The 22,449-nt window shown below is 50.9% G+C and overlaps 3 protein-coding genes across 8 annotated transcripts in view; 1 reads left to right on the top strand and 2 right to left on the bottom strand.

The window, feature by feature from the left end:
- TXNRD2 (thioredoxin reductase 2) overlaps nucleotides 1-1,293 on the bottom strand; it is a 48,606-nt gene extending 47,313 nt beyond the window's left edge. For all 3 annotated transcript variants that reach the window (XM_080919106.1, XM_080919108.1, XM_080919107.1), the window contains exon 1: nucleotides 1,074-1,293. In XM_080919106.1, coding sequence (XP_080775232.1) covers nucleotides 1,074-1,176 — 103 coding nt within the window. In that variant the 5' untranslated portion in view covers nucleotides 1,177-1,293. The remainder of the gene's footprint in view (nucleotides 1-1,073) is intronic.
- COMT (catechol-O-methyltransferase) lies at nucleotides 1,170-18,239 on the top strand. Of its 2 annotated transcripts, XM_080919109.1 has the most exons (6): nucleotides 1,170-1,304; nucleotides 12,190-12,248; nucleotides 13,387-13,651; nucleotides 13,969-14,162; nucleotides 14,470-14,601; nucleotides 17,373-18,239. In XM_080919109.1, the coding sequence occupies exons 2-6, from the start codon at nucleotides 12,243-12,245 to the stop codon at nucleotides 17,571-17,573; spliced, it is 798 nt and encodes a 265-aa protein (XP_080775235.1). In that variant the 5' UTR covers nucleotides 1,170-1,304; nucleotides 12,190-12,242; the 3' UTR covers nucleotides 17,574-18,239. The 2 variants fall into 2 exon arrangements, with proteins under 2 accessions (XP_080775235.1, XP_080775236.1); XM_080919110.1 differs by lacking the exon at nucleotides 12,190-12,248 and having other exon boundaries at nucleotides 1,188-1,304; nucleotides 17,373-18,238.
- A 202-nt stretch (nucleotides 18,240-18,441) lies between these two features.
- Nucleotides 18,442-22,449, bottom strand: part of ARVCF (ARVCF delta catenin family member) — a 54,553-nt gene continuing 50,545 nt past the window's right edge. For 2 of the 3 annotated variants that reach the window (XM_080919103.1, XM_080919105.1), the window contains 9 exons: nucleotides 22,229-22,356; nucleotides 21,852-22,002; nucleotides 21,436-21,634; nucleotides 21,225-21,336; nucleotides 21,040-21,127; nucleotides 20,822-20,875; nucleotides 20,467-20,552; nucleotides 19,828-19,947; nucleotides 18,442-19,453 (listed from right to left, as the gene is read on the bottom strand). In XM_080919103.1, the coding sequence (XP_080775229.1) occupies nucleotides 19,840-19,947; nucleotides 20,467-20,552; nucleotides 20,822-20,875; nucleotides 21,040-21,127; nucleotides 21,225-21,336; nucleotides 21,436-21,634; nucleotides 21,852-22,002; nucleotides 22,229-22,356 (926 nt within the window). In that variant the 3' untranslated portion in view covers nucleotides 18,442-19,453; nucleotides 19,828-19,839. The remainder of the gene's footprint in view (nucleotides 19,454-19,827; nucleotides 19,948-20,466; nucleotides 20,553-20,821; nucleotides 20,876-21,039; nucleotides 21,128-21,224; nucleotides 21,337-21,435; nucleotides 21,635-21,851; nucleotides 22,003-22,228; nucleotides 22,357-22,449) is intronic. The other variant, XM_080919104.1, reaches the window with a different exon arrangement.

Here is a 22,449-nt window from a genome sequence, read left to right as displayed (position 1 = left end):
TCTGCCAACATATGCTTACAGTCAGTCTGCCTGCCCTGCCCTGCAGACCAAGGGCCAGCCACTGTCCCTTCCCTACTACTGCCTCTTGCTCCTGTCCCTTTATACTCACCCCCTGTAGGAACTGTAGGAAGAATTCAATCCTGTGATTCACATGCAGGGGACAGGATTAAGGTCGGTCACCATGAAAGGACATAATGGAGACCATTCATGAAACTGATCACGCCAGTGGGAAACTCTGGAGGAACTTGGCCTATTGGGGGTAGTGTGAACCATGCTGAGGAGTACCCAGCGTCCCCACCTTTGAGATTAATCACTATCCTGATTTCAGCAATGACTCCCTGGTGCAAACAAGTTGTTTGTTTTCCTTCCCAAGGACCCTAACAAGCACTGGATCTTGGTCCCACAAACTTTCTAGTGTCTTCTCACTCCCTTCACATGCAAGTAAATATAACTTGCAAGGCATGTCATGAAGGTGCATTCGGAAGCGGAGGCAGGAAGAGAAAGCAGTTCAAGGCCAGCTCAGGCTGCACTGCCGGCTGACCCTGACTCAAAAAAAAAAAAAAAAAATCAAAAACAACAAACCAAGGTAGTTCATGACTGTAACCCCAGAAGGCCACGGTCAGTGGCAACTAAGCACTCTGTGGCCTGCTTGGACTACATGGGGGTGGGATTAAGGACAAAAACAAAGAAAAAAACTAGAACAACAATAAAAAGCGTTCCTGCACCTAGAGAGTTGTGGGCCAATGGGGTACCTGTGACCCTTGGCATCATCTCATCATAGCCATGACATCAGGGCTACAATACTGGGGACACAAACCCCAGGAGACTGAGCTTACTGCCACCACAGGAGGACCTCAGGCAATGCACCTACAGCATTTTAACCACACGTAAGAAAAGCATCCATGCTAGAAGCAGGTACCTTCCTAACCAGAACATTGCTCTCGAGATGCCCCGGCCTGCGCGGGCACGCCCACGCGGACACGTTCCAGCAGAGCCCCGCCACCGCGACCCCCTGTGGACACTCGCACAGACGCCCTCTCCGCATGCACCGCCCACGACCGACCCCACCCTACCTCCCGCTGCGCTCGCCGCGCCCCGTGTCCCGCGTGTCAGAGCCCGTGTCCGCGACCGGAAGCGCCAGCTGGGTCCGCGGAGCGCCGCCACCATCGCCGCCATAGTCTGGGGACCTCAGGCGGTCGGGGCTGCCCTCCGCGCTGCCTGAGCCGCCCGCGCCTAGAGGTCGGACCTGTGCGCGCCTCGAGGTTGGACCTGTGCGCGCCTCGAGGTCGGACCTGTGCGCGGAGGTGAGTGCTGCGGCGGGCGCTCCTGCACTGCCCGTAGCTCAGTCAGACTTGGGGTCGGAATCTGCTTGCTGCGAACTGGGACTGGGCTGAAAGGGCCCACGTGGGAACTGGGCCAGACCTAGGAGATCATGAGCCGGGGATGGAGAATATGGACACTTGTGAGGGGGCCTGATCTTGGTCTTCACACTTTTCGCGGGGAACGTATCAGTGCTGTGGTGGGAGGTATGTCCTTCAGTGGGCCTGTGGAGTTGGGCTTAACCCGAAAAAGATGTAGCACATCCAGGGCTTGGCCCAAGGATCAGACTTACTTCTTGGTTTAGGATGCAAAGCATAGGGTCAGAGTTACAGGGCCCAGGGATGGTCAGTGGAGTTGGAAGCTACTGGGAAATCTCAACAGGTGTTCTCTGAGAGAGGCCTTCGGATGCCCTACGGTCACTTCTTGCAAAAGAATAGGCTGTCCCACAAAAAGGAACCCCTTGAAGCTCAGGAGCACAAGGACAGACTTTGGGTGTGTGCCTCATGGAGCAGTGTTAGAGACAAAATCTTCCAGCCTTTGGGTTCTTGTTGGTCCTCCATACATTAGGAGAACAGTGGGAGCTGCTATGACTACTTGTAACCTTTTTTAGGGGTTTGTGGTAGGGTAAGGCCTAAGAGGACAGCTTGTCACAGAGAAACAGCACTACCGGGGGCAGATTTTACCTAGGAATTGCCCGGCTGAGTCATCTCCACTTGAGCCGAGGTAACGAGTAGGTATGGTTCTAGGGAAACAAAGGAGTTCAGTCGGTGAAAGGAACAGTTACAAACAGCAGGGAAGGGAGGGTGGTTTATGGAGAAGCCTCATGGGTTTGCTGCTGGGCTAATTTCCATGATCCCACAGAAGCCGGGCCTAGGGGTTTCTGGCTTTAGCTGCAGAAAATCAGTCTGACTGTCTTGAGTTTTCTCAAGCAAACACTTTGGGGTCTGAAGATGCTCTAGGGGTGCAGCCTTGAGCTCTCAGAGATAAGGCTAATATTTAGGTCTTTAAAAGGAGCTTAGCCAAATATGGCTAAGCCTTCTTGTTCAACAGAGGACACTTTTCCAAAAAGGGAGACGTCCTTCCTACTGAACAGAAGTCTATTTTTTGTTCCATGACCTTTTTCCTTTGTGAAGGTCCTTCTTAAAAACACACATAGGGCTGGAGAGATGGGTCAGTGGTTAGAGCACTGACTTCTCTTCCAGAGGTCCTGAGTTCAATTCCCAGCAACCACATGGTGGCTCACAATCATCTGTAATGAGATCTGATGCCCTCATCTGGTGTCTGAAGACAGCCTCGGTGTACTTATGTATAATAAATAAATCTTAAAAGAAAAAAAAAACCACATAAAGGTTGGTGTTAGCTACAAATCTGTTTTTGAGTCCAATGTTGACTACATTTCTAGATGCAAGGGTCTCTGAGATGGCAGTGGAGGCGCAGTCTGAGAGCTTTACCAAGTTGTCCTCTGAGTGATCACTGCCTGGAGCTGTGTGTGCACCCAGCAGAGGACTCCCCTCGTCTGCGCCCATGTAACTGAGACTCCTGGCAGGAAATTGTCCACAGAGTATTTGATGTGTTGAAATCTGACATTTCTGTCAGATTTCCCTCGGGCTTTTCCAGATCCTAGTGGGACAGGACAGCTGCATCAAGCACTGTCCCCAGCAGGACCCACACCATCAGGCTCTTGTTCCAAGGGTCAAGAAATTAGGAAGGAGAAAAACTGAAAAGTTTGGCAGATATTCAAGCCAGATGTAGTGTGTGAACGTATTTACACACAGCTTCAAAGATGAGGCAGCGTGTTGCCACACCTGTGGTCACACTCAGGCAGAACAAGACCAGCATGGACTTTATGTCTATCTGCTACACAGTGATTTCCAGGCCAGCCTGGGTTACACACCCTGTTTTTGGAGAAAGAGAAAAAAATTGGCACTGTTTTCATTTTGCAAATGAAGCTTTAAGATGGTCTTCTGGGGTCCATATTCTTATTAAGGGATGAGAGGGTCCTACCACAGTGAAACTCAAAGTTGCAATCATCTGGCCCCTAAGGAAGTACAGGTTTTATTGTTGATTTCACTTTTGAAGTTTGCCTAAAACCCCCATCAGCCTCTCCTGTGTTGGGGTTCCTGAGCCCTCATGCCTGGCTCTGAATGTGTGTGTGAGAGTATGGGCAAGCACACACGGTGAGGAGCATGTGGGGGCCTGTCGACTCCTGCGTGTGTCTTTTGTCACCCCCCACTTTGCTCAGAGCAGGCTCTTTGTTTTCTCTTGTTAACTTCTGCTCATGCTATGGTAGCTGGCCACAAGCTCTGGGCTTTTTCGGTCTCTCTCTCTGGGATTATGGACGTGTATTACCATGCTTGGCTTTAAGTGGGTTTGGGGATTGGACTTGGGTGATCTCCCCAGCCCCAGCTGGCTTACCATCATTTGAATTACTTTAGGAAAACATTCTTCTTTCTTTGGGCAAGTTTGGCTTCACCATTTGAAGTTTCTTGACTTTCAGCCAACACAAACTGGACCCTGGAATAAGGGACTTTCTCCCCTTTCCCTCTTGAGGTTTTCTGACTTCAGAAGAGAAGAACAAAAGCTGGGGACTGTGGCTCAGTTGGTAGAGTGCTTGCCTGGCATGCATGAGGCCTTGGGTCCAGTCGCTAACACTTCATTACCCTAAGCATAGTGGTATACATCTATATTTCCAGCACCCAAAAAATAAAGCAGGAGGATGATAAGTCCAGTGCTTTTCCTTTCTTTTATTTATTTGTTGTTATTTTGCTTGTTTAAGACAGGGTTTCTCTGTGTAGCCCTGTCTGCCCTGGAACTCACTCTGTAGACCAGGCTGGCTTCAAATGCAGAGATCCATCGATGAAGGCAATTGAAGGCCTGCAACACCACCCTGCCCTTCTACTCTCTACTTCCAGAATAGTAGGATGGCAGATGCTACCATATCTGGCCAGCAATGTTTTTCAAGAGGGCTTTGTAAACATTGGCTCAGAAAACTCAAATTTAGTTCCTTACAGCTCTCTGGCAACGATGCCTGATTCTGGGTGATGGGTCTCCAATGGGACATTCCAGGCAGTAGCTGCCTGAAGTTCCCAGTTGCGTCTTGCTGGCAGAGAACAGACCCTAACTGTAGCTCTGTGAATAGCCACTGCCATGAAAGGAAGTTCTTTTAAGTTTGCTATTTGAAGGGCTCAGACAGTGAGAAGAAGATGAATGTTTCAGTTTAGTTTAACAAGGATAATTAACTGAATAGTTGTGAGTCATAGGTAGCTAAGGAGAAACTAGTTTCCTTTTATAACCAATAAAAAACTAGAACCGTGGAGAGCAAACAGGGCTGAAGGACAGCAGGCAAAGCTTAAGCCATCGTCCATTTTACTCAGTCCCTTGTTCTTAATTATTTATTCCTTTTAAACTTTTGTTTTGGATGTTTTTAGACTTTTTTAGTTTTGAGGGTTTTGGTCACTGGCTGGCCTTGAACACACAGATGAACTACCTCTCCTGCTGAGTGCTGGAACCAAGGGCTGAGCTGCGCTCCGCTGTCCCTACAGTTCTGTTGTCTTATGCTGACTTTTGATCTGGACCAGCAAGTTGTTCTTCAGTAGCAGGATGCTGAGGAGGAAGGACCAGGGGATCAGAGATAAAGAAGATAGAACAGGTAGCTCAGGAGGTGGCATAAGCTGTCTCCTTTACCAAGCAAGTTCACTAAGCAGTACACTACTCTAGTCCTTTTGTGGGGACATGGGGTAGGCAGTGGGAAGCTAACATAGAATGAGACAAAGTCAGCAGCCTGGATCAAGCTGTGTTGCCTAAGGGAAACACAGGATCTTTCAAGGGTGTCAGAGACTGAGAACACAGCAGCCTTAGGGCTGATTACAGCAGTCATTGGGGTTGGAAGGAAGTTAGTTTAAAAGTCAAGTTCCCAGGAAATAGAACCTTAACTCCTTCAAGTTCCTGGTCCCAGCCCAAGTCTAAACCTTGCCAGCCTGCCTTTGGGCAAGGACATAGAACTAGGTTTCTTTGCCCTTTTGTCAGAGCCTCTAAGAAAGCCTTGGATTGGCCTGGCTCTCAACAGATTATATATGATATATTGGTTATGTATATATTTGTAAATATATACTCTGTGTGTGGGAGTGTGTGGGGGCATGTGTTGCTGAGGATAGGACTCTGGATCTTATAAAAATAAACTAGGAAGTAAACAGGTACAAGTTTATCACATGCTAGGATCTGTTCAGTACACGAATTCATCATCTCATGATCTATAAAGGTATTTTTATGGTGATTGCTTTGAGTGTGTGGTGTGTGTGCACGCACCTTGGGTGTTGTCCCTCAGGAACAAGATATCTTGATATTTGAGACCAGGTCTCTCGATGGCCTGGGTAACTGCCCAGTGAGTCAGGATCCTCCCGTAACTGCCTCCCTAGACTGGGACTACAAGCATCCTCCAGTGTGCCTGGCTTTTTACATGGGTTCTGGGAAATAAACTCGGATCCCCATGTTTGCATAGCAAACATTCTACTGACTGAGCCAGCTCCCCAGCTCCTGGTACCTTTTCTGGGGTACAGGGGAAGGGTCTCTTTCTGTAGCCCTGGCTGTCCTGGGCCTTGCTATAGACCAGGATGACCTTGAACTCACAGACATCTGCCTACCTTTGCCTCCTAAGTGCTGGGGTTAAAGGTGTGCACGAGTTCACACAATTTTTTTTTTACTGTGGAGAGAATATATTCATTAATTTATTAATTAGATATGAACTCTTTAGTCATTCTGTACATCTAAACATAGTTCAAAGATAGATGGCTTATCTTGCATGGCAGACAGTTGTGGATTTGGACCCAGCATAGAGAAAGAGCAAGGGGGCTGCTGCACATCTGTAATTCTGACACTGAGGCGGGGGTGGGGGGGGGGGCTGGGTTCATTATCAGCTACTAGAAAATTCAAGAACAGCCAAAGCTGAGTGAGTCCTCATCTGAAAAAAGGAAGAAAGGCAAGAATATGGCCTGGTGCACTGTGATTGTGTGCACTTGTGGGGACTTGAGTGCAGAATGCAAGAGCCCATTAGAACGGTCAAAATGGCCAGACACACGCCTCTGAACCCAGAACTCGGGAGGCAGAGGCAGGGGGATCTCTGTGAGTCAAAACAGAGACAAAAGCACAAAGCTGTGTCCATCTGCATCTCCAGGGATGGGAGGTGGGGCTCCAGAGTTCACTGGCCAGCTTCCGCAAGCTCCACATTCAGCAAGAGACCCTCTTATGGAAAAGTAAAAGGTGGAGAGCAATAGGAAAAGCCCATTGTCAGTGTTTGGGTCACATCCATGTGCAGGCAACACACACGTGCTTATTTGGTTTGGTGCTGGGATGGAGTGCAGGCTCCCAAACAGCTATGTGCAGTTACATGCAAGCCTCATCCCAGCCTCCCAATCGTTTTCTTCTTACTCAACTTGAAGTGGTTGCTTTGGTGAATCTCTGAATTCTTAGAACACCTGCAAGGGTAGGGGTCTCAGAGACCACCCAGAGCTGTGCAGCTGAAGTAGTGACAGCCCTGACTGGCATGGGCAGGACTGGAGTTGGACTTGAAAGGGAACCTGAGATGAAGCCCAAGGAAAGGTCCTTGAAGTGGAAGGGTGAGCCAAGGCTGGGCGTGTCTCAGCCAGTGTGTGCCTGCAGTGTGTGCCTGCAGTGTGTGCAGGGCTCCAGGCTCCATCCTAGTGTCCTTCCCACAAATCACTCCACTTTAGTTTTTTGAGACAGGCTCTCTTACTCAATCTGGGGCCATTGATCAGTAAGGTTGGCCTTACTCCTGGCAGGACTAGTGTTGTCTCCCACCACCTGCCTCCTGCCAGCCAAGTGCCAGGTTTTATTGTGTTAGGAATCTAACAGCTTGAAATGCTTGCACAGCAGGTGCTAAAACAGCCAAGCAAATCCCCCAGTCCTTCCCCAGCAACCCCCCATACCCCCTTTTTCACATAGGCTCTCGCTCTGTAGGCAGCAGCTCGGGACTCACTTCCTGCCTTAGGCTGCCAACTGTGAGGCTTACAGACGTGATCCACGTCTGGCACTCTGGTCAATGGTGAACAGCATGGGTATGACTGGTGGAGTGCTTGCCTTGCATGCTCTTGAGGTTCTACCTTTAGCACCAGAGGGCGGTGTTGTCAGCTGGGAATGTGGAGCCTGGCCACTGTGCTGGAGACTGCTAAACTGGTCTTACCATTACTGTCCTGGGGGTTGGCTCATTAGACCCAACTACCTATATCCAGGATGGGCACTCTGTGCTTCTTGGGCATGTTTGTGGCCAGCAGGTGCCAGGTAACCTCTTGTCCTGCCTTGCAGAACCTGTGAGACTTACAGCTTACAGAGGAAAGAACTGTTCCGCAGTGATTGATGAGCCCGGCCCTGAGAACCTGTCCTAAGGCTGGGCTTGATTCTTGGCCCAAGAGTTGCCCTTTGAGTCTCCCTTCTTAGCCTCCTGCTGCACGGGGGGGGGGGGGGGTGTGAGAGCAGAGGGCAGCGTGTGGAACACAGCAGATCCTGGGGAAAGCCTTGTCCAGATGCTTTAGAGATGCCGCGGCAGCCAGGTGCGGAGCTTCTGTGCAGATGTGGTACCCCAGCGCCGTTCCTGCTGCTCCTGGAGATGGCATCTGGGGGCACCCACATGCAGTAGGGCCTGGGGCTTCTACCTGTTTTTGTTTATTTGTAAAGGGCAAACATATTTTTGTAGCCCTGGATGGCCTGGAATGCTCTCCATGTAGCCCGGGCAGGTCCCACTCGCTCTTAACCCTCCTTTCTCAACTTCCTGTGTATTGGAACTCCAGGTGTGCACCACCAAACTCAGGCTTCACCCTCCCTCTCCTCCCCTTTCTCTCCTTCCCCACCTTCTCTCTGTCAGCCAGAGCAGTTCAGAAGCCTCGCTGGGGCCTTGCAGCCCTCCCCTCACAGCTACAGGAAAGTCTGTGGTTCCATCTAGTACCTGGTTCAATGGAGCCGGAGTCACCGAGGCTAAGGAAGGCTGACTCCCCTCTACATACACCTCTCCTTCCACCTGCCCCTCCCAGTTTCTTCATTATGCTCCCTTTACTCCCACCCACCTCGAGGCTTTCTCTTAATAAAGTTTATTCTGGATCAGCTTCCTGCTCCTTGATCTAACCCGAAGCCAGCAGTTATAACAGTGAGGGAGGCTTCTAACCTACACGTGTGTGCACATGTGTGTGTGCAGGCTGCGTGGCTTTGGGTTTCAGCAACTTCGAATCCAGATCAAACTTCTCACATCCAAGAACTTAATGTGTTCTGGACATACCAGTGATATGTGCCAAACACACACTGGTTTAGCTCCTTCCAGCTCAGGGGTCAGTCAGCATAAGCAGCCTTTATGCTGTGTCACTAGCAGATGATTAACGTCCCCTCCAGTCCTCTGGCACGTTGGTAAATAATTTTAGGATAAAAACATCAGACTTGGCCATTTGTCAGGCATGAAGGGTGTTCACAGAATTGTGTAATCTTTACCAGAACTTTCTGGGTCCACACTGTCACTCTGTACCCATAGAGTGATTCCCAATCCCTCCCTCCACTCCCATGGCTACTCTACTTCCGTCCCATGCTGTTTGCTGTCCCGTGTCTGGATAATCTTGCTTGCAGTCCCATCCGTGTTGCAGCCTGGGTTGGTGCCTCTCACCCCAGCAACACACACTCCATTGTGGAGAGTCCTGGCTGGCTTAACTCGAACAAGAGCAGGCAGATATCTGAAGAAATCTCTCAGTCCTGGCTACTCAGCACTGTCATGTGGTGAGTCTTTGAATAGCCTATTGTGGGAGCATAAAACTGTTTCCCCCAGTTTTCACCTAGTGTGTAAGGGTTCTAATTTTTTTTTCATATTTTTACCAACTTTATTGTCTTACTTTAAAATAGAAAGAAAAAAAAAATTCAGGCCTGACCACTCAAACCTGCAAAACTTCCTGCAGTGTCTCGGGAGTTGTAGAAAGATATATAGTTCAAGGCCAGCCCGGGCAATTTAATGACAACTTGTCTCAAAATATGTGGGTGGCAGTGCAGCTCAGTGAAGCCCTGTGTGCAGCCCCTGGTGTCCCACCCCAGAACAATGCTCTTCCCATTGTGGCTTTGAAACACATTTCCTCAGTACTTGTGACTAACAATGTTATAGGAAGGCTTTCCTGACAGAAGCTTGTGTTTCCCAGGCTGTCTTTGAACTCACAAGGGTGGTCTTGAACTTCTGAATGTTGGGATCATAGGCGTGTTCCACCATGGAGCACTGACCATGGAGCACTGACCATGGAGCACTGTGCTTTACGGAGGCCAGGCAAGCACTGGGCCAACTGAACTGCGTCCCAGCCTCTCCTCAGTACCCTAGTTTTTAAAACACTTTCTGCATGTTATGTTAGACAAGCTTTCGGCCACAGAGCTAACGCTTTTCTTTCCTTTTCTTTCTTTCTTTCTTTCTTTCTTTCTTTCTTTCTTTCTTTCTTTCTTTTTGAGATTTAAACAAACTTTTTTTTATTGATTTGATTGATTGATTTGGGACAGAGTCTAATATGGCCTAGGCTGGCCTCAAACTCATTTTTCACACTCTTGAGTGCTGGAATCACAGATGCCGTACTCAACACAATGTTTAATTTACCACAGTGCTTTATTTACTGTGACTTTGTAGTTAGTTTTAAATAAGAAAGTGAAGTCCTTCTCCTCTGTACTTCAAGATTAATTTGGCTACTTGTGCTCCCTAGAGATTCAATAAAACTTAGCATGGATTTCTCTACTGGACAAAGGCATGCTTGGGATTTTTGGTAAATGTTCAATCAGCAGACTTATCTGAGCAGTGCTGGCAATCTTAACAGCATAGTTCAACAGCAAGTCGTCCATTCCGTCCCAGTTACTGCCATGTCTTCACTTTTATACTCTCTTGATCAACTAAGATCAACTACTCGTGAGAGCTGCAGAGCCCAGCCCCTTACTAGAACTCCTAAACAGTTGATTCCAGGAGCCTGCAAGATGGCTCAGAGCTGTGGTCCACACAGACTCCAGATGGGAGGAGCCACTGGCTTCTCCATGGGGTTCTGAGGCCCAGCTCTGTACCCCCGCTTTGCTTCCATTTCCTCAGTTGCAGAATTTTTTCTGGCTTTTGAGGAATAGGCTGCAGTGTGGCCCATCAGCCTTAGTATTGGGATTACAGGTGTGCACTACCACAAATGACTTTCTCACTTGCAAATTCTTCTGTTCTGCAAAGACGCCAGGAAGTAATGACTGCTTGAGTTTGCAGGTGCCCCTCAGCTGCTCCCTTTCCCACGGCCAGGTGGACATGGCTCCACCCACTCCTCACAGCTGCACAAAGCAGGGGGTGGGCAGTTGAAGAGCAGAAGAGCTCTACACTCTGGGGATAAGGGGATAAGACTTTTGGGGGGCAGTGAAGGCTATATTAGAGTTCTCTAGAGGAACGGAACTCATAGAATATTGGTATATTAAATATTGTGTAGATAGATAATAGGTTTTTCAAGACAGGGTTTCTCTGTGTAGCCCTGGATCTCCTAGAACTCACTCTGTAGACCAGGCTGACCTTGTATTCAGAGATCCACCTGCCTCTGCCTCATAAAGATTAAGGGATTTAAGGCATGCACCACCACTGTCTGGTTTAAATGTGTGTGTGTGTGGGTGTGCATACATGCATACATACATACACACACACACAGTTTGTAACTTTTTTTAAAAAGATTTATTTATTTAATGTATGAATACGCCATACATTTCTGGTCTTCAGACACACCAGAATAGGGCACCAGCTCCCATTACAGATGTTTGTGAGCCACCATGTGATTCCTGGGATTTGAACTCAGGACCTCTGGAAAAGCAGTCAGTGCTCTTAACCGCTGAGCCATCTCTCCAGCCAGCCCCCCCCCCCACAGTTTGTAACTTAGGCTGACCTCAAACTGTTTCTGAGCTACCTCTCTAGCTGGATTTCAGAGATGGATGGGTGGGTGGGTGAGAGGGTGGATGGGTGGGTGGGTGGATACATGGATGGAAGGGTGGGTGGGTGGATGACGTAACTCATTGACTCACACCCCAGTGCTACTTCTAGTGTAATGATGGATAGCATAAACCAAGACGCCCACGCAGGTTAGGAAAACTTAGCCATTAAAGTAATAAAATGAGGCTGGCGTCAGGTAACGCCGTAATGCCCATCATTCCAGCCCTCTGCCTTTCAGGCTGATTCTGGTGCCTGCTCCACTCTTGGCCTTCTCTGGTAAGCTGGACAGTGGCCACGAAGATCACTGTCCCCTGGATAGGTCCCTGTGGGCTTACATGTGTGCTCTGTAACTGCCTGCGGGTGTGTGATAGTGGGAAGCAATGGCCCAAGCAAAGCAGGTCCCCGATTGGAAGGGACATCATGCCACACATTCTGCAACTGGGAAGGTGCTGGAATAGTTGTACCTTGGTCATTTCTAGGTTAGTTTCTGTCAAAATTTGACCAAAGACCAAATTGAGTTCCTCAAAATCCCATACAGTTTCCACGTCTGCTCAGCTCAGTGAGAGGTGGAGCCCAGGCCCTGCCTAGACCTGATCCTGAGGCAAGAGCTGGATGTGAGATGGTCTGACAGGCCCGTGGGTTTGTGAAGGCTCAGGCCCAGCATACATCCAGAGCAACCATGTGAGCACTCTGTCTTGTGGGCTGAGAAGCCTCAGCTTTGAGGTCTTTTCTAAGACTGTCCTGAAGCAGCCATCACACCTAGGGCTTGGACCTGCCTCCTAAGACTCTTCCACAAGCCTTTTGGCCTAGATCAGGTTGTGTGGTTTTCAGCATCCTACCCTACAGGAAGGAACTGTAAATGGCCACACTCTTTGGTGGAAGCTTCCCTAGTTTCTCTTTCTTGTGTCTTTTAGATTTTTTACAAGCATTTGCTGTGAACTTACTGAACCCAGTGTCAGCTTTGGGGATGCTGGTAAGCTGCATCAGTTAGATCCTGGGCTACGCTCACCAGCTCCTGCTTATCATAGTCACTCACACTCAGCTTGTACTGGGGACAGGACTCAGGGCCCTGTGTGTGCCAGATAAACACCACACAACTGAGCTCACCCAGCCCTGTGGTTTCAGAAGATCTGCAATCTAAAGCGGTTCCCTATTTCAATGGAGAGAGATCCCAGTATCTGACTTAGTTCCTCTGTGAGTCTTTAGCCAAGTTTGGTAAGTCAGTCAGTGCAAGGCTTAACAGCAAGAGGAGAGCTCATGTTTTATTAATTTTGCATAGCCCTGGAGATTTACACAAGATGTGACCCAGAGAAATGACCACACTAGACATGGTGGTATATACCTATAATCCCAGCCCTCGGGAGGATTAGGAGTTCTAGACCAGCCTGGGCTGTATATCTTGGCTGAAGAAAACAGGTTGATAGTAGAGGTTAGTGGTGGAGTGCTTACACACATAAAGTTCCAACCACAACCAGAAGAAAATACAATACACAGGACCACAATTTTCCTACTTTCTGAGGCAAAGAAAGATAATTTTATAAGGAAAAAGGACACAGAGACCTCTGGACTAGGCTGGTGAATTCTAGCAGTGTCGCTTGGGGCTGTGGGGACTGTGAAGTGAGCAGAAAACGAGGGTCACTCCAATGAGATTATCCAGGTCCCCAGCCCCATTGACAAAGGCTATTTTTCTGTCTTGGTACTAGAGAACTCCTGCCATTAGAAATCTTCACATTCTGCCCCATGTAAGAACAAACAGGTCCCATGACCTACCCTGCACCCACAGTTCCTCTTTCTGCTAGAAACAGCCGGAATGCTGGTTCAGTGCAAAATGACACCACTTTCATGGAGAAAGCACTTAGTTTGGGACCGTGCCTCATAGTCCTCTACACGGGACTTCAGGAGACACACTTGTACCTGCTCTGCAGCCACAGGCCAGTGAGCAGGGTGCAAGTGTCACCTGGCTCTGACCTTGTGAGGCACTGAGTCATGTGGATATAGTCTTTGAACCTTGGACCTCTTTTCAGTACAAGGAACCAGTTAAGTGAGCCAAGAACAGGGTGGGTGAGGCAAGAAGAGCTCGGGACACAGCCTGTCCTGCCCCCGCCCTGCAGATGCTGTTGGCTGCCGTTCCATTGGGTCTCCTGTTGTTGGCCTTCCTCCTCCTGCGACGCATAGGCTGGGGTTTGATGACTGTCATCTGGTTTGAGTACGTGCAGCAGCCAGTCCGCAACCTGCTCATGGGTGACACAAAGGAGCAACGCATCTTGCGCCACGTGCAGCAGCATGCGAAGCCTGGAGACCCCCAGAGTGTACTGGAGGCCATCGACACCTACTGCTCACAGAAGGAGTGGGCCATGAATGTGGGTGACACAAAAGGTATGTGGCCCAGTATGCAGGGCACAGCCTAGAAATGGGGAGCCTGCAGTGGGTGTGGCAGTCCTTGTAGGAGAGCTGTTAGAGGGAGAATCGTTTACACTTTAAAGAGCCAGGTAGGTGGGTGAAGGGGTCCCTGTGTGTCAAAGTCCAATGGACCCTCCAAGGGTGTGTACAATGGGGTCCTCTGGGCTATTGGGAGGCAAAGGGCCTTTGTCAGGAACATGAGTGTGATGTCACTGGTTGGGAGAGGGTAAGGCCAGAGTTGGGGACGGAGTCTCGTCCCTCTATCTGTACACACCCTCCTCACCACCCTTCAGGCCAAATCATGGATGCCGTGATTCGGGAGTACAAGCCCTCACTCGTGCTGGAGCTGGGCGCTTACTGTGGCTACTCAGCAGTGCGAATGGCCCGCCTGCTGCCACCTGGAGCCAGGCTTCTCACCATGGAGATGAACCCCGACTACGCTGCTATCACCCAGCAAATGCTGAACTTTGCAGGCCTACAGGACAAAGTATGGCTCAGAGTGGCAGTTGTGTGGAGCGGGGGAGCTGGGCAGGCAGTCGGGGAGGATGAGGTCCTTGGTCAGCCAATAAGTACCTGCCATATCTGTGACACTGGAGTCAAGGAAGGAACCCCAGCAAGTTAGGGACGTGGTCTTACTGACCTATTCTGTAGAGCAAGCACCAACCAGGGCTGCCAGGGAGACTCAGTGTAGACTCCTCTCCAAAGCGCTAAAGAGATAGGACACGGGTGGGGGTCCAGGCAAGCTCCTGCATATTTATCACTGTGGGCACAGTACTGAGAGAGCACTGTTTCAGGTCACCATCCTCAATGGGGCATCCCAGGACCTTATCCCCCAGCTGAAGAAGAAGTATGATGTGGACACACTAGACATGGTCTTTCTTGACCACTGGAAAAACCGCTACCTTCCAGACACAATTCTCCTAGAGGTGAGCTCAACTACCACCACTCAGCAGGATGGCCTCTGTGCTGTCACTGCTGGGGGTGGCTCAAGGGCATAGGTGGGCCCAGGGACAGTCTGAGTTCTGTGGGCTGCAGAGGCTCTGTGGTAGGTGGTGAAACAGAAGAGGTTCTTGGTAAGAATGCCAAGCCAGGGACTCCCTGCACTGCAGGGTGCTGCTAGGAAGTGGGTGAACACCAGAGACCTGAACACGTGGGCCTGAAGGACCAGAGCCGAGTACCCAAGGGAGCTGAACTGGCTGCCACATAGATCTGACTGGGGATCAACTGGGGCTGGCCACAGGGATGGCAAGCATGTCTACTCTCCCTAGGCCTTTTTAGCCCTCAGTACTGCTCAGCCAGCTTCACCTAGCAGGAACCCCAGCTCTGACTGGGGAAGCTGTCCCTACTTCCAAGTGACTAAAGCATAAGGGAACATCATTACCTTGGCCTGCTCGGTGGCCTGCAAAGAGACACGGAGTGGCTCCTTGGCCTTGATGTGGTCTCCTCACAGCCTTTTCCAGACAACATGGAACTGTCCATGTGGTGTTTACCAGCTACTTGTCTCCAGAGTTGTACACCCTGTCATATACAGTGGGGTCCAGAATGTGAGAGGATCAGCCAGCAAGCCCAGGGGCAGGACCAGGCCATTGTGGCTTGGGCATTATTCAGATAGCTCTGGTGAACGTAAAAGCACAAAGGAAAATTCAGGCTTGAGCTCTGGGAACATGATGGGGAGGTGGGTTCTGGCATCTGAAAGGATTTTCGTTGACCTTTGTGGTGGTATGGACTGGTGAGTGGGAAGGGTATTTCGGAAGTACTTATTTTGGAATTGGTGAACACTAGGGTCAAAGGCAGGGATATCCCAGGGCCAGGAAGTTGTACCAGAGAATCTGTTTTTACCAAGAGGGCAGGCGGTCAGGGGATAGAAGGGGAAGCAGCACGCCAGGCCAACCATGGGAAGCCGGCTCAGACAGGGTCCTGTCCCTGGCAGACATTGTGAACTCGGGTAACCTACTGAGGACAGGCAGCTGAGCATTCAGGCTCTACCTGTACAGGAGAGTCAAACACAGCACAAGGAATCGGGTCTCTGCACTTTCTTTGTGTGATAATCGCAGGGGCCTGCTTTTAGGAAAGAAGCAAATACTGACATTCAGTAACTAGGAAACTTGGTTTTCAGCACTGCTGCTCAAAGCTGGCAATTAGCTCTAGGAGGGGCACACACTGGAAATGGGTGCACTCTTTTTCAATGCATGGCTGTAAATTTAACCCAAAGGAAGAAGAGCCTTTCAGAATGGTGATCATAAACTAAAACTACTTCTACCCAGGCTTACTGTAGCACTGGACAATCTCAGCACTTGAAGGCAGGAGGATCCTCTGTTGGAGGCCAGCCTAGGTCACCCAGTAAGACACTGTCTCACAGAGCATACATCCTACCTATAGCATCCTTAGCACAGCATCCTGGGCATTCTTACCTGGGATTCCCTGGGTGGCCCAAGAGGTCTTTCAGGAGGCTCGTGGTACTGGTAGGACAGAGGCTATCCCCAGCACCCCCAAAAGTGCATGCCTTCCTATCATGAATTCAGGAAGTTTTGTGTCTTACCAACAGTCAATATGTAACTCTTGATGTTTCTAAGTCCCTGGCTGAGTCTCAGAAGTCCTTGCCCGTCTTGTTCCTTTCCCACCCTGAAGTGCAGAACTTCTCTGGACTGGGGGATGCTTTCCTCCAGAGCAGTTCTTTGTGGAGGTCTTTCCAACCAGTGCAGGCATTTATGCTAAGTGAGAATGTGTCATGATTCATAGTGAAACTCACCCATGTTATAGCACGAGACTTTCCCCTGAATGTACTGCCTGACCCAAGGATCCCCACCCCACCCCCACACACCAGCTGGAGCCCTAGTAACTGTAAAAGCACAGCACTGCTGCCTGAGGACTCAGCCCTGCCTTCCATCTGGACAGCTGCATGATGGGATGTTTATGTGCGTGTGTGCTGGGACTAGAACCTTGGCTCATGCCTGCTAGCACTGCTCATCCCACTGAGATGCACTTCAGCCAGGGCTACTTACCGGATTTTACTTTCCATTTTGGGTTGCTTCCAGCGTGTGTTTGAAGACAAGTATCTTATGTAGGCCAGACAGCCTGAACCTTTGATCCTGCCTCAGCCTCTCTACCGATGAGATTACAGATGTGGCCCCATCAGTCAGAGCTGCTTTGTTATTATCTTTTGCCTCATGATTATGTTAAAAACAACCCCATAGCCTCCTGGGCAACCTTCAAATGAGATGTTCAGGTGTCCCATTTCCTGGCTCTCCCTACCCCCACCCACCCCTTTCTTGCAAGGTACTTGAATTATTTGTATGCTAGCGGCAGACATGCCTCCCAGAAAGGACAGATGAGCATCCTACACGGGATTCCCACAACCACTTCTTCCAGGGCCCAGGAATGATTCCCTCCTACTGAAAGCTCAGCACCTAGTGGCCTGGCCTGGGTACCAAGTCCAGAGCAGATCCTCAAAGGCGGGGTTGTTGGTGAGGATGCCATATTCTTGGCATAGAGTGTTGGAGGGAAACTGGCCTGATGCCACCATCTCTTCCACTCAGCCAACCTCCAAGCCGTCACTGTGTCGCCCACTTGCTCTTTAGGGCTGGGGATGGATACAGGGCAGAATAGTAGCTGGAAGTGGCTCCATGGGAGAGCAGCTGCCCATGGATGGCACTGGGCTTGCCAAGCATTCCTGACCCTACCTGTCTGTCCCCTGCAGAAATGTGGCCTGCTGCGCAAGGGGACAGTGCTCCTAGCTGACAACGTCATCGTCCCAGGAACCCCTGACTTCCTGGCATATGTGAGGGGGAGCAGCAGCTTCGAATGCACACACTACAGCTCATTCCTGGAGTACATGAAAGTGGTAGACGGCTTGGAGAAGGCAATCTACCAGGGTCCGAGCGGCCCTGTGAGGTCCTGACCACTCAGCCTGCCCCCAGCTTCCCTTCCACACACTCATTCTAACCCCTCTACGCTCCTGGGGCCTGTTCCAGATTGTCACACACTGACACAGTGTAAAGGTAGAGCTCACCATGCAAAACCACTACAATGACCCTAAAAGCACCTGTGGATGAAAGGCTGAGCCGAGGCTAGCAGTGCAGTGGACCACAGTGCTGCCCAGAAGGCCTCAGGGTTAGTCTGCGCATTTAAAAAATCAAAGGTGTCTTCCTGATGGTCTCACTAACTGGAAGAGATTCTCACAGGGTTTCAGTGTGGGACCCCTAGGCAATGCCCCCACCAATTAAGCCCAGCAAGAAGTTAGGAAATTGTAAATATCCAAATACCATTTGGCTGTTACCAAATGGCAGCTACGGCTCAGAGACAGTACTATCACCAGCAACTCATACCACATCTCAACTTAAGAATCAGTCACAAACTCTCCAGGTATGGTGGTGCATGCCTTTAATCCCCAGTATCCAGGAGGCAGAGGCAGACAGATCTGGAGTTCAGTGCCAGCCTGGTCTACATAGCGAGTTCCAGGACAGCCAGGGCTATATAGAAATGCTTTAAAGAAAAAGTTATAACCTCTTTTATATTATAAAAGAAATTAAAGATCTACATAATTTCGATACAAGAAATCCACTGAGTTATTTACTCAGCGACCACACTGCTCTTACTGACAGCAACCTTCGTCTCCATCTCTGACTAAGCAGGCTTGGGGGCCACATAGCTGTGGATCCATGCTGGCCCCGCTCTCTACCCATAGGTGATCAGGAGAAACTCTCTGCAGTCCTGTTTCCTAACTTACAGAAGAGGAAGTGGGTTCACACCACCCAAGCATGTCTGCCAGACACCCAGATGCTGAAGGAGTGTCAACGCAGCTCAAGAGTTGCCCCAACCCCCACCTCCTTCAAGAGGCTCCTCAAGGCCTCCTGAGGGGCCCACTTCCTAGACTAGACACAAAGATTAAGATCAGCTCCATCCTGTCCGATCCCTCCTGGGTGAGAGTTGCCTGCAGGCCGGGGGCAGGGCCCACCACCATGCCCCCATCACTGCAGGGGACTTGAGGGAACTTTCATCACCAGGGGGCAGCGGTGGCTCAGCTATTGCAGGGGTGAGCCGAGGCAGAAAATAGGCAGTTCTTTGCTGCTTTTTTAATCTTTAGATTTTCTTACAAAAGTTTCAATGTTTGTTGATACAATCTTATTTTGGTTTCATTTTTAATGCATTTTGTCAGTTTTCTTCATTTTTAAGTCACAAACAGCAGGCACTGAACAGCAGTTACCCCACTGCTGCCGGCAGTCAGGCCCCGAGGTTACTTGAGGTTCTAGGCAGATGCAACAGCTAGGGTGACCCCTGCCACAGGCAGCTTAGAAAGAGTGTGCTGCAGACAGAAGGTGTTCAAGGACCGGGGTGCTAGAGACAAGCACAGCTTGTCCCCACCCCCAATCTGGCTGCCTCCTAAACTTCCCTGTCTGGACTCTTGGAACAGCGCTCACTGTGTCAGCCTGCATGCAGGGTAGTACTCCAGCCACCCTTGGGAGCCCATGTTCTTTTCCAAGGCCCCCTACTTGTCCCTTGCCTGCTCCAGGACCTCCACTCCAGGCTTGTATTTGCTCCTCTGTGGCTGTGCATAAGGGCCTCCCCCAACCTCCTCTCCTACCACACAGCACCATGTCAGTAAACAGCTAACTCGGACCTGGAGAGTTAGATCAGAACAGAGAGGAGGGTAGGGTAAGGTAGGACAAGAGGCCTGGCCAACCCGCCACAGAAAGGTGGGGCTCCTGGCTCCAAGACTGGGTCTGCTCAAGCTCTCTTCCAGCTACCTCCGTGATCCCTAAGAACAGCTGGGCCAGGGCCCTGCAAAGGGAGACAAAGACAGATTGCTTTAGTCTGGAGCCCAGATGGGTAAGAGCCAGCAAAATGTAGCAAGGTGACTTGGGACCTCCATACAGGGCAGCTTCCTTGATAGCCACACAGAAGCTGTACCTGTGGACTCAAGGACAGGCCATACCAAGACTCTTGACACAAGAACCTGGTCCTTACAGGGCCCTCTGCTGGGGGTATTTGAGGAAATAAGGGGCCTGTTTCCCCAGGACCCTGATCTCCAGCGACTAGAACAGGGCTGCTGTCAAGTCCTGCCAGAGATCACACTGGGAACTCAATCATGCAACAAGCAGAGTTGAACAAGGAGCCCTAGTCCAAGGATGGGCAAACCTGGGAAAGGAACATACCAGGCATGCAAGCTACACCCAGGAGTCAACAGGCTGAGGCTTGGTGTCCCCCACGGCATCCACCAGCCTGACCGAGGGCCTGCTGGGTCCAGGCGGAGGGGCCTTTCTGCCAGGGTCGGGCTGCAGTGCATGGAAGGTGGGCAGACAGGAGTTAGAAGCAGAAAAATAAAAAGCAGGTTATGCAGAAAAAAAAGGTTAAGTGCAACTAAGGGTAGGCTAGGCTGGTTGAAGTGTACACGTGGAGGGCCTGCCAAGGCAGTACAAGGAGGCTCGCACTATTACAGGGTAGCACAGATATACCCAGAAGCTGGTACATGAAGCCAGGATGCTGGCATACCGGTGGTAGATGCTACCTTTCCAGGGGACCACAGTAGACACTTTGCCCATACACATGTAAAAGAAGGGTTCAAATCTGTTTGCTCACTCTCTGGGTCTATGTAACCTGTAGTCAGGCAGCTCTGCCCCTGTCCAATCCTTTGTGGCAGGTGCTGAAGTCTGACTGATGGATGTATGGGCTACTTCCTGGACCCTGCAACTAAGCGCCACTCCGGCTGTGTTCCCAAATCAGACTCGGCACTATCTGGCTGTTCTTTGACAAGCCTGAGGTGTCAGGCTTCCCTGGAACTTGCTGTCACTCACTTTCAATAGTTCCTTCTCAGAAATGTCTCCTACGGAGTCACTGCCCAGTGTCCTCCTCTCCCTCCGGTCAACTGTGGCGTAACCATCTGTAGGGTGGAACAGAGTATGGAGTAAGTGGAGTTCTGGGGAGACCATGGGGACAGGTGATCTTCCTTCAGCCTAGATACAGGGGACTTCTGGTCTAAATGCCAGCTCCAACCAGTCCTGAGGCCTCCAAACCAACCACCTATCTTTTCTTCAATTGACACTTTATCACAGCAAGGCCCTCTCAGCACTGCCCAGGGTTACACCATGAAACCAGATGGTCCTCCCCAGCCTCTCTTCCCTGAGCTCTTGCCTAAATACCTGCACTCACCTGGACCAAGGGTATCCATGGGGATGACATCCCGAGTGGTTGACTTCTCCCCATCTGCAAGGCATGAGCAGGTATCCGTGAGCAATGGGGAGGGCAGGGCAGACAAGCTTGCCATGGGACCTGTCTTCCCAACCCCAGCTACCGTGTGTATTAGCAGGTGGGAGCTACTCTTAAGCCTCAGGGTGAGTCTCAAGTCCCCCTCTCCTGTTTGTGCTCACCAAGGGTCTTGTCTACCAGTGGCAGTGTGCTGTCATCAAAGCCCCCAGAACTTGGTGTCCCTTTGGGTCCTTTGGCAGTGCTAGCAGACTAAGGAGGCACAAAACACAAAGAAGAGGTAAGGCCCAAGAAAGTTCTGCTTGGAACCAGATGTGGCAAAGTGAGAGAGAAGGCAGAGCAGCTGCACCTGGAAGCGTGCCTTCGTCCAGCCATCCCTCTGTAGGGCTCCACGAAGCTCCTTGTAGCTCCACACAGTCTGTAGCACGTGTGATGCTGCCTTGGCCTCCCGCACTGACTGGCTGCAGCAGCAGCGGCCAGGGCGGGGTCAGTGCTACTGCATCCCAGCCTCCCTCCATCCCCAAACCACCCGGCCTTCAGCAGGCCCTGCCCTCACCCACCTGGAGGCCACAAGTGCCACCAGTGCAGGCACACCACGGGCCTGCAGGAGGGAGCGAGCACTGTCCAGGCTGTCAGACACAATCTCATGGATGGTGTTGAGCACTGCTACCACGGTATCCTCCTCCAGGTGGGCACTAGGGTGAGCGGGAGCCCGTGCATTCCGAACATTCCGAACCAGCTCTGCCATGGCGTAGCTCCCTAAGAGGCAGGCATTCAGACAGTGGGTATCACCAGCCACACCCTCTGCTAGCAGGATGAGCTTCAGGGACTGGGGAAAGACCTAAGTTCCTACAGCTCAGCACAGGACCAGCCCAACCACCTGGGAGGGATCTGGTCCCCTGAACTCCATCCTCCCACAGCCTGTTCCCACTGCCTGCCCCACTTCACAAGCCCTGGCTTATGTCAGCGTCCTCACCAATGAGGTCTTTGTTCCGCTGGTCTAGTGAAAGGTTCCGCAGCGCGATGGCCACAGCCCGCACCACCTTGTCAGTCTCGGACTGTAGCAGTTCCACCAGCACTGGCAGCCCACGTTCCTTGCGCACTGTGGCACGGATGTACGTGGCCCACTGTGAGGGTAGCCGAGAAGGTGACTGCTCAAAAGGGGGTTGCCTTGCACAGCACCTTTAGCAACAGCTCCACACCAACCACGCTGGTGCCTCCTGACCCTGAGAATATGCCGTGTGCTCTTCTCCCACTGACCCAGATGGAGGCAAGGGCTCAAGGCAGAACCACTGGGGTATCCGGGACTCCCTCTGTCCAGGTCTTGCCCTCCCCGCCAACCTGACTCCTCACCGTCCAGGTGCCAGCACTGAGGTTTTGCAGGGCACCAGCCGCAGCTTCCAGGGTGTTGAAATTCCGGCTCTCCGTAAGGAGTGAGAGGTAGAGACGTACCACCTCCGGCTGGTACAGCAGCTCAAAGCCTAGATACAGGGCAATGGTGGCCCAGAGTCACGATGAAACTCCTCTCCCTACTTCCAGCCCCTTCTTATTCCTTGTACTGGAGGTAGGGAGGG

This window comes from Micromys minutus (genome assembly GCF_963924665.1).
Source record: "Micromys minutus genome assembly, chromosome: 7".
Lineage (NCBI taxonomy): Eukaryota > Metazoa > Chordata > Mammalia > Rodentia > Muridae > Micromys > Micromys minutus.
Note: the sequence above shows the minus strand (reverse complement) of the source record. Positions and strands in the feature narration are given on the sequence as shown.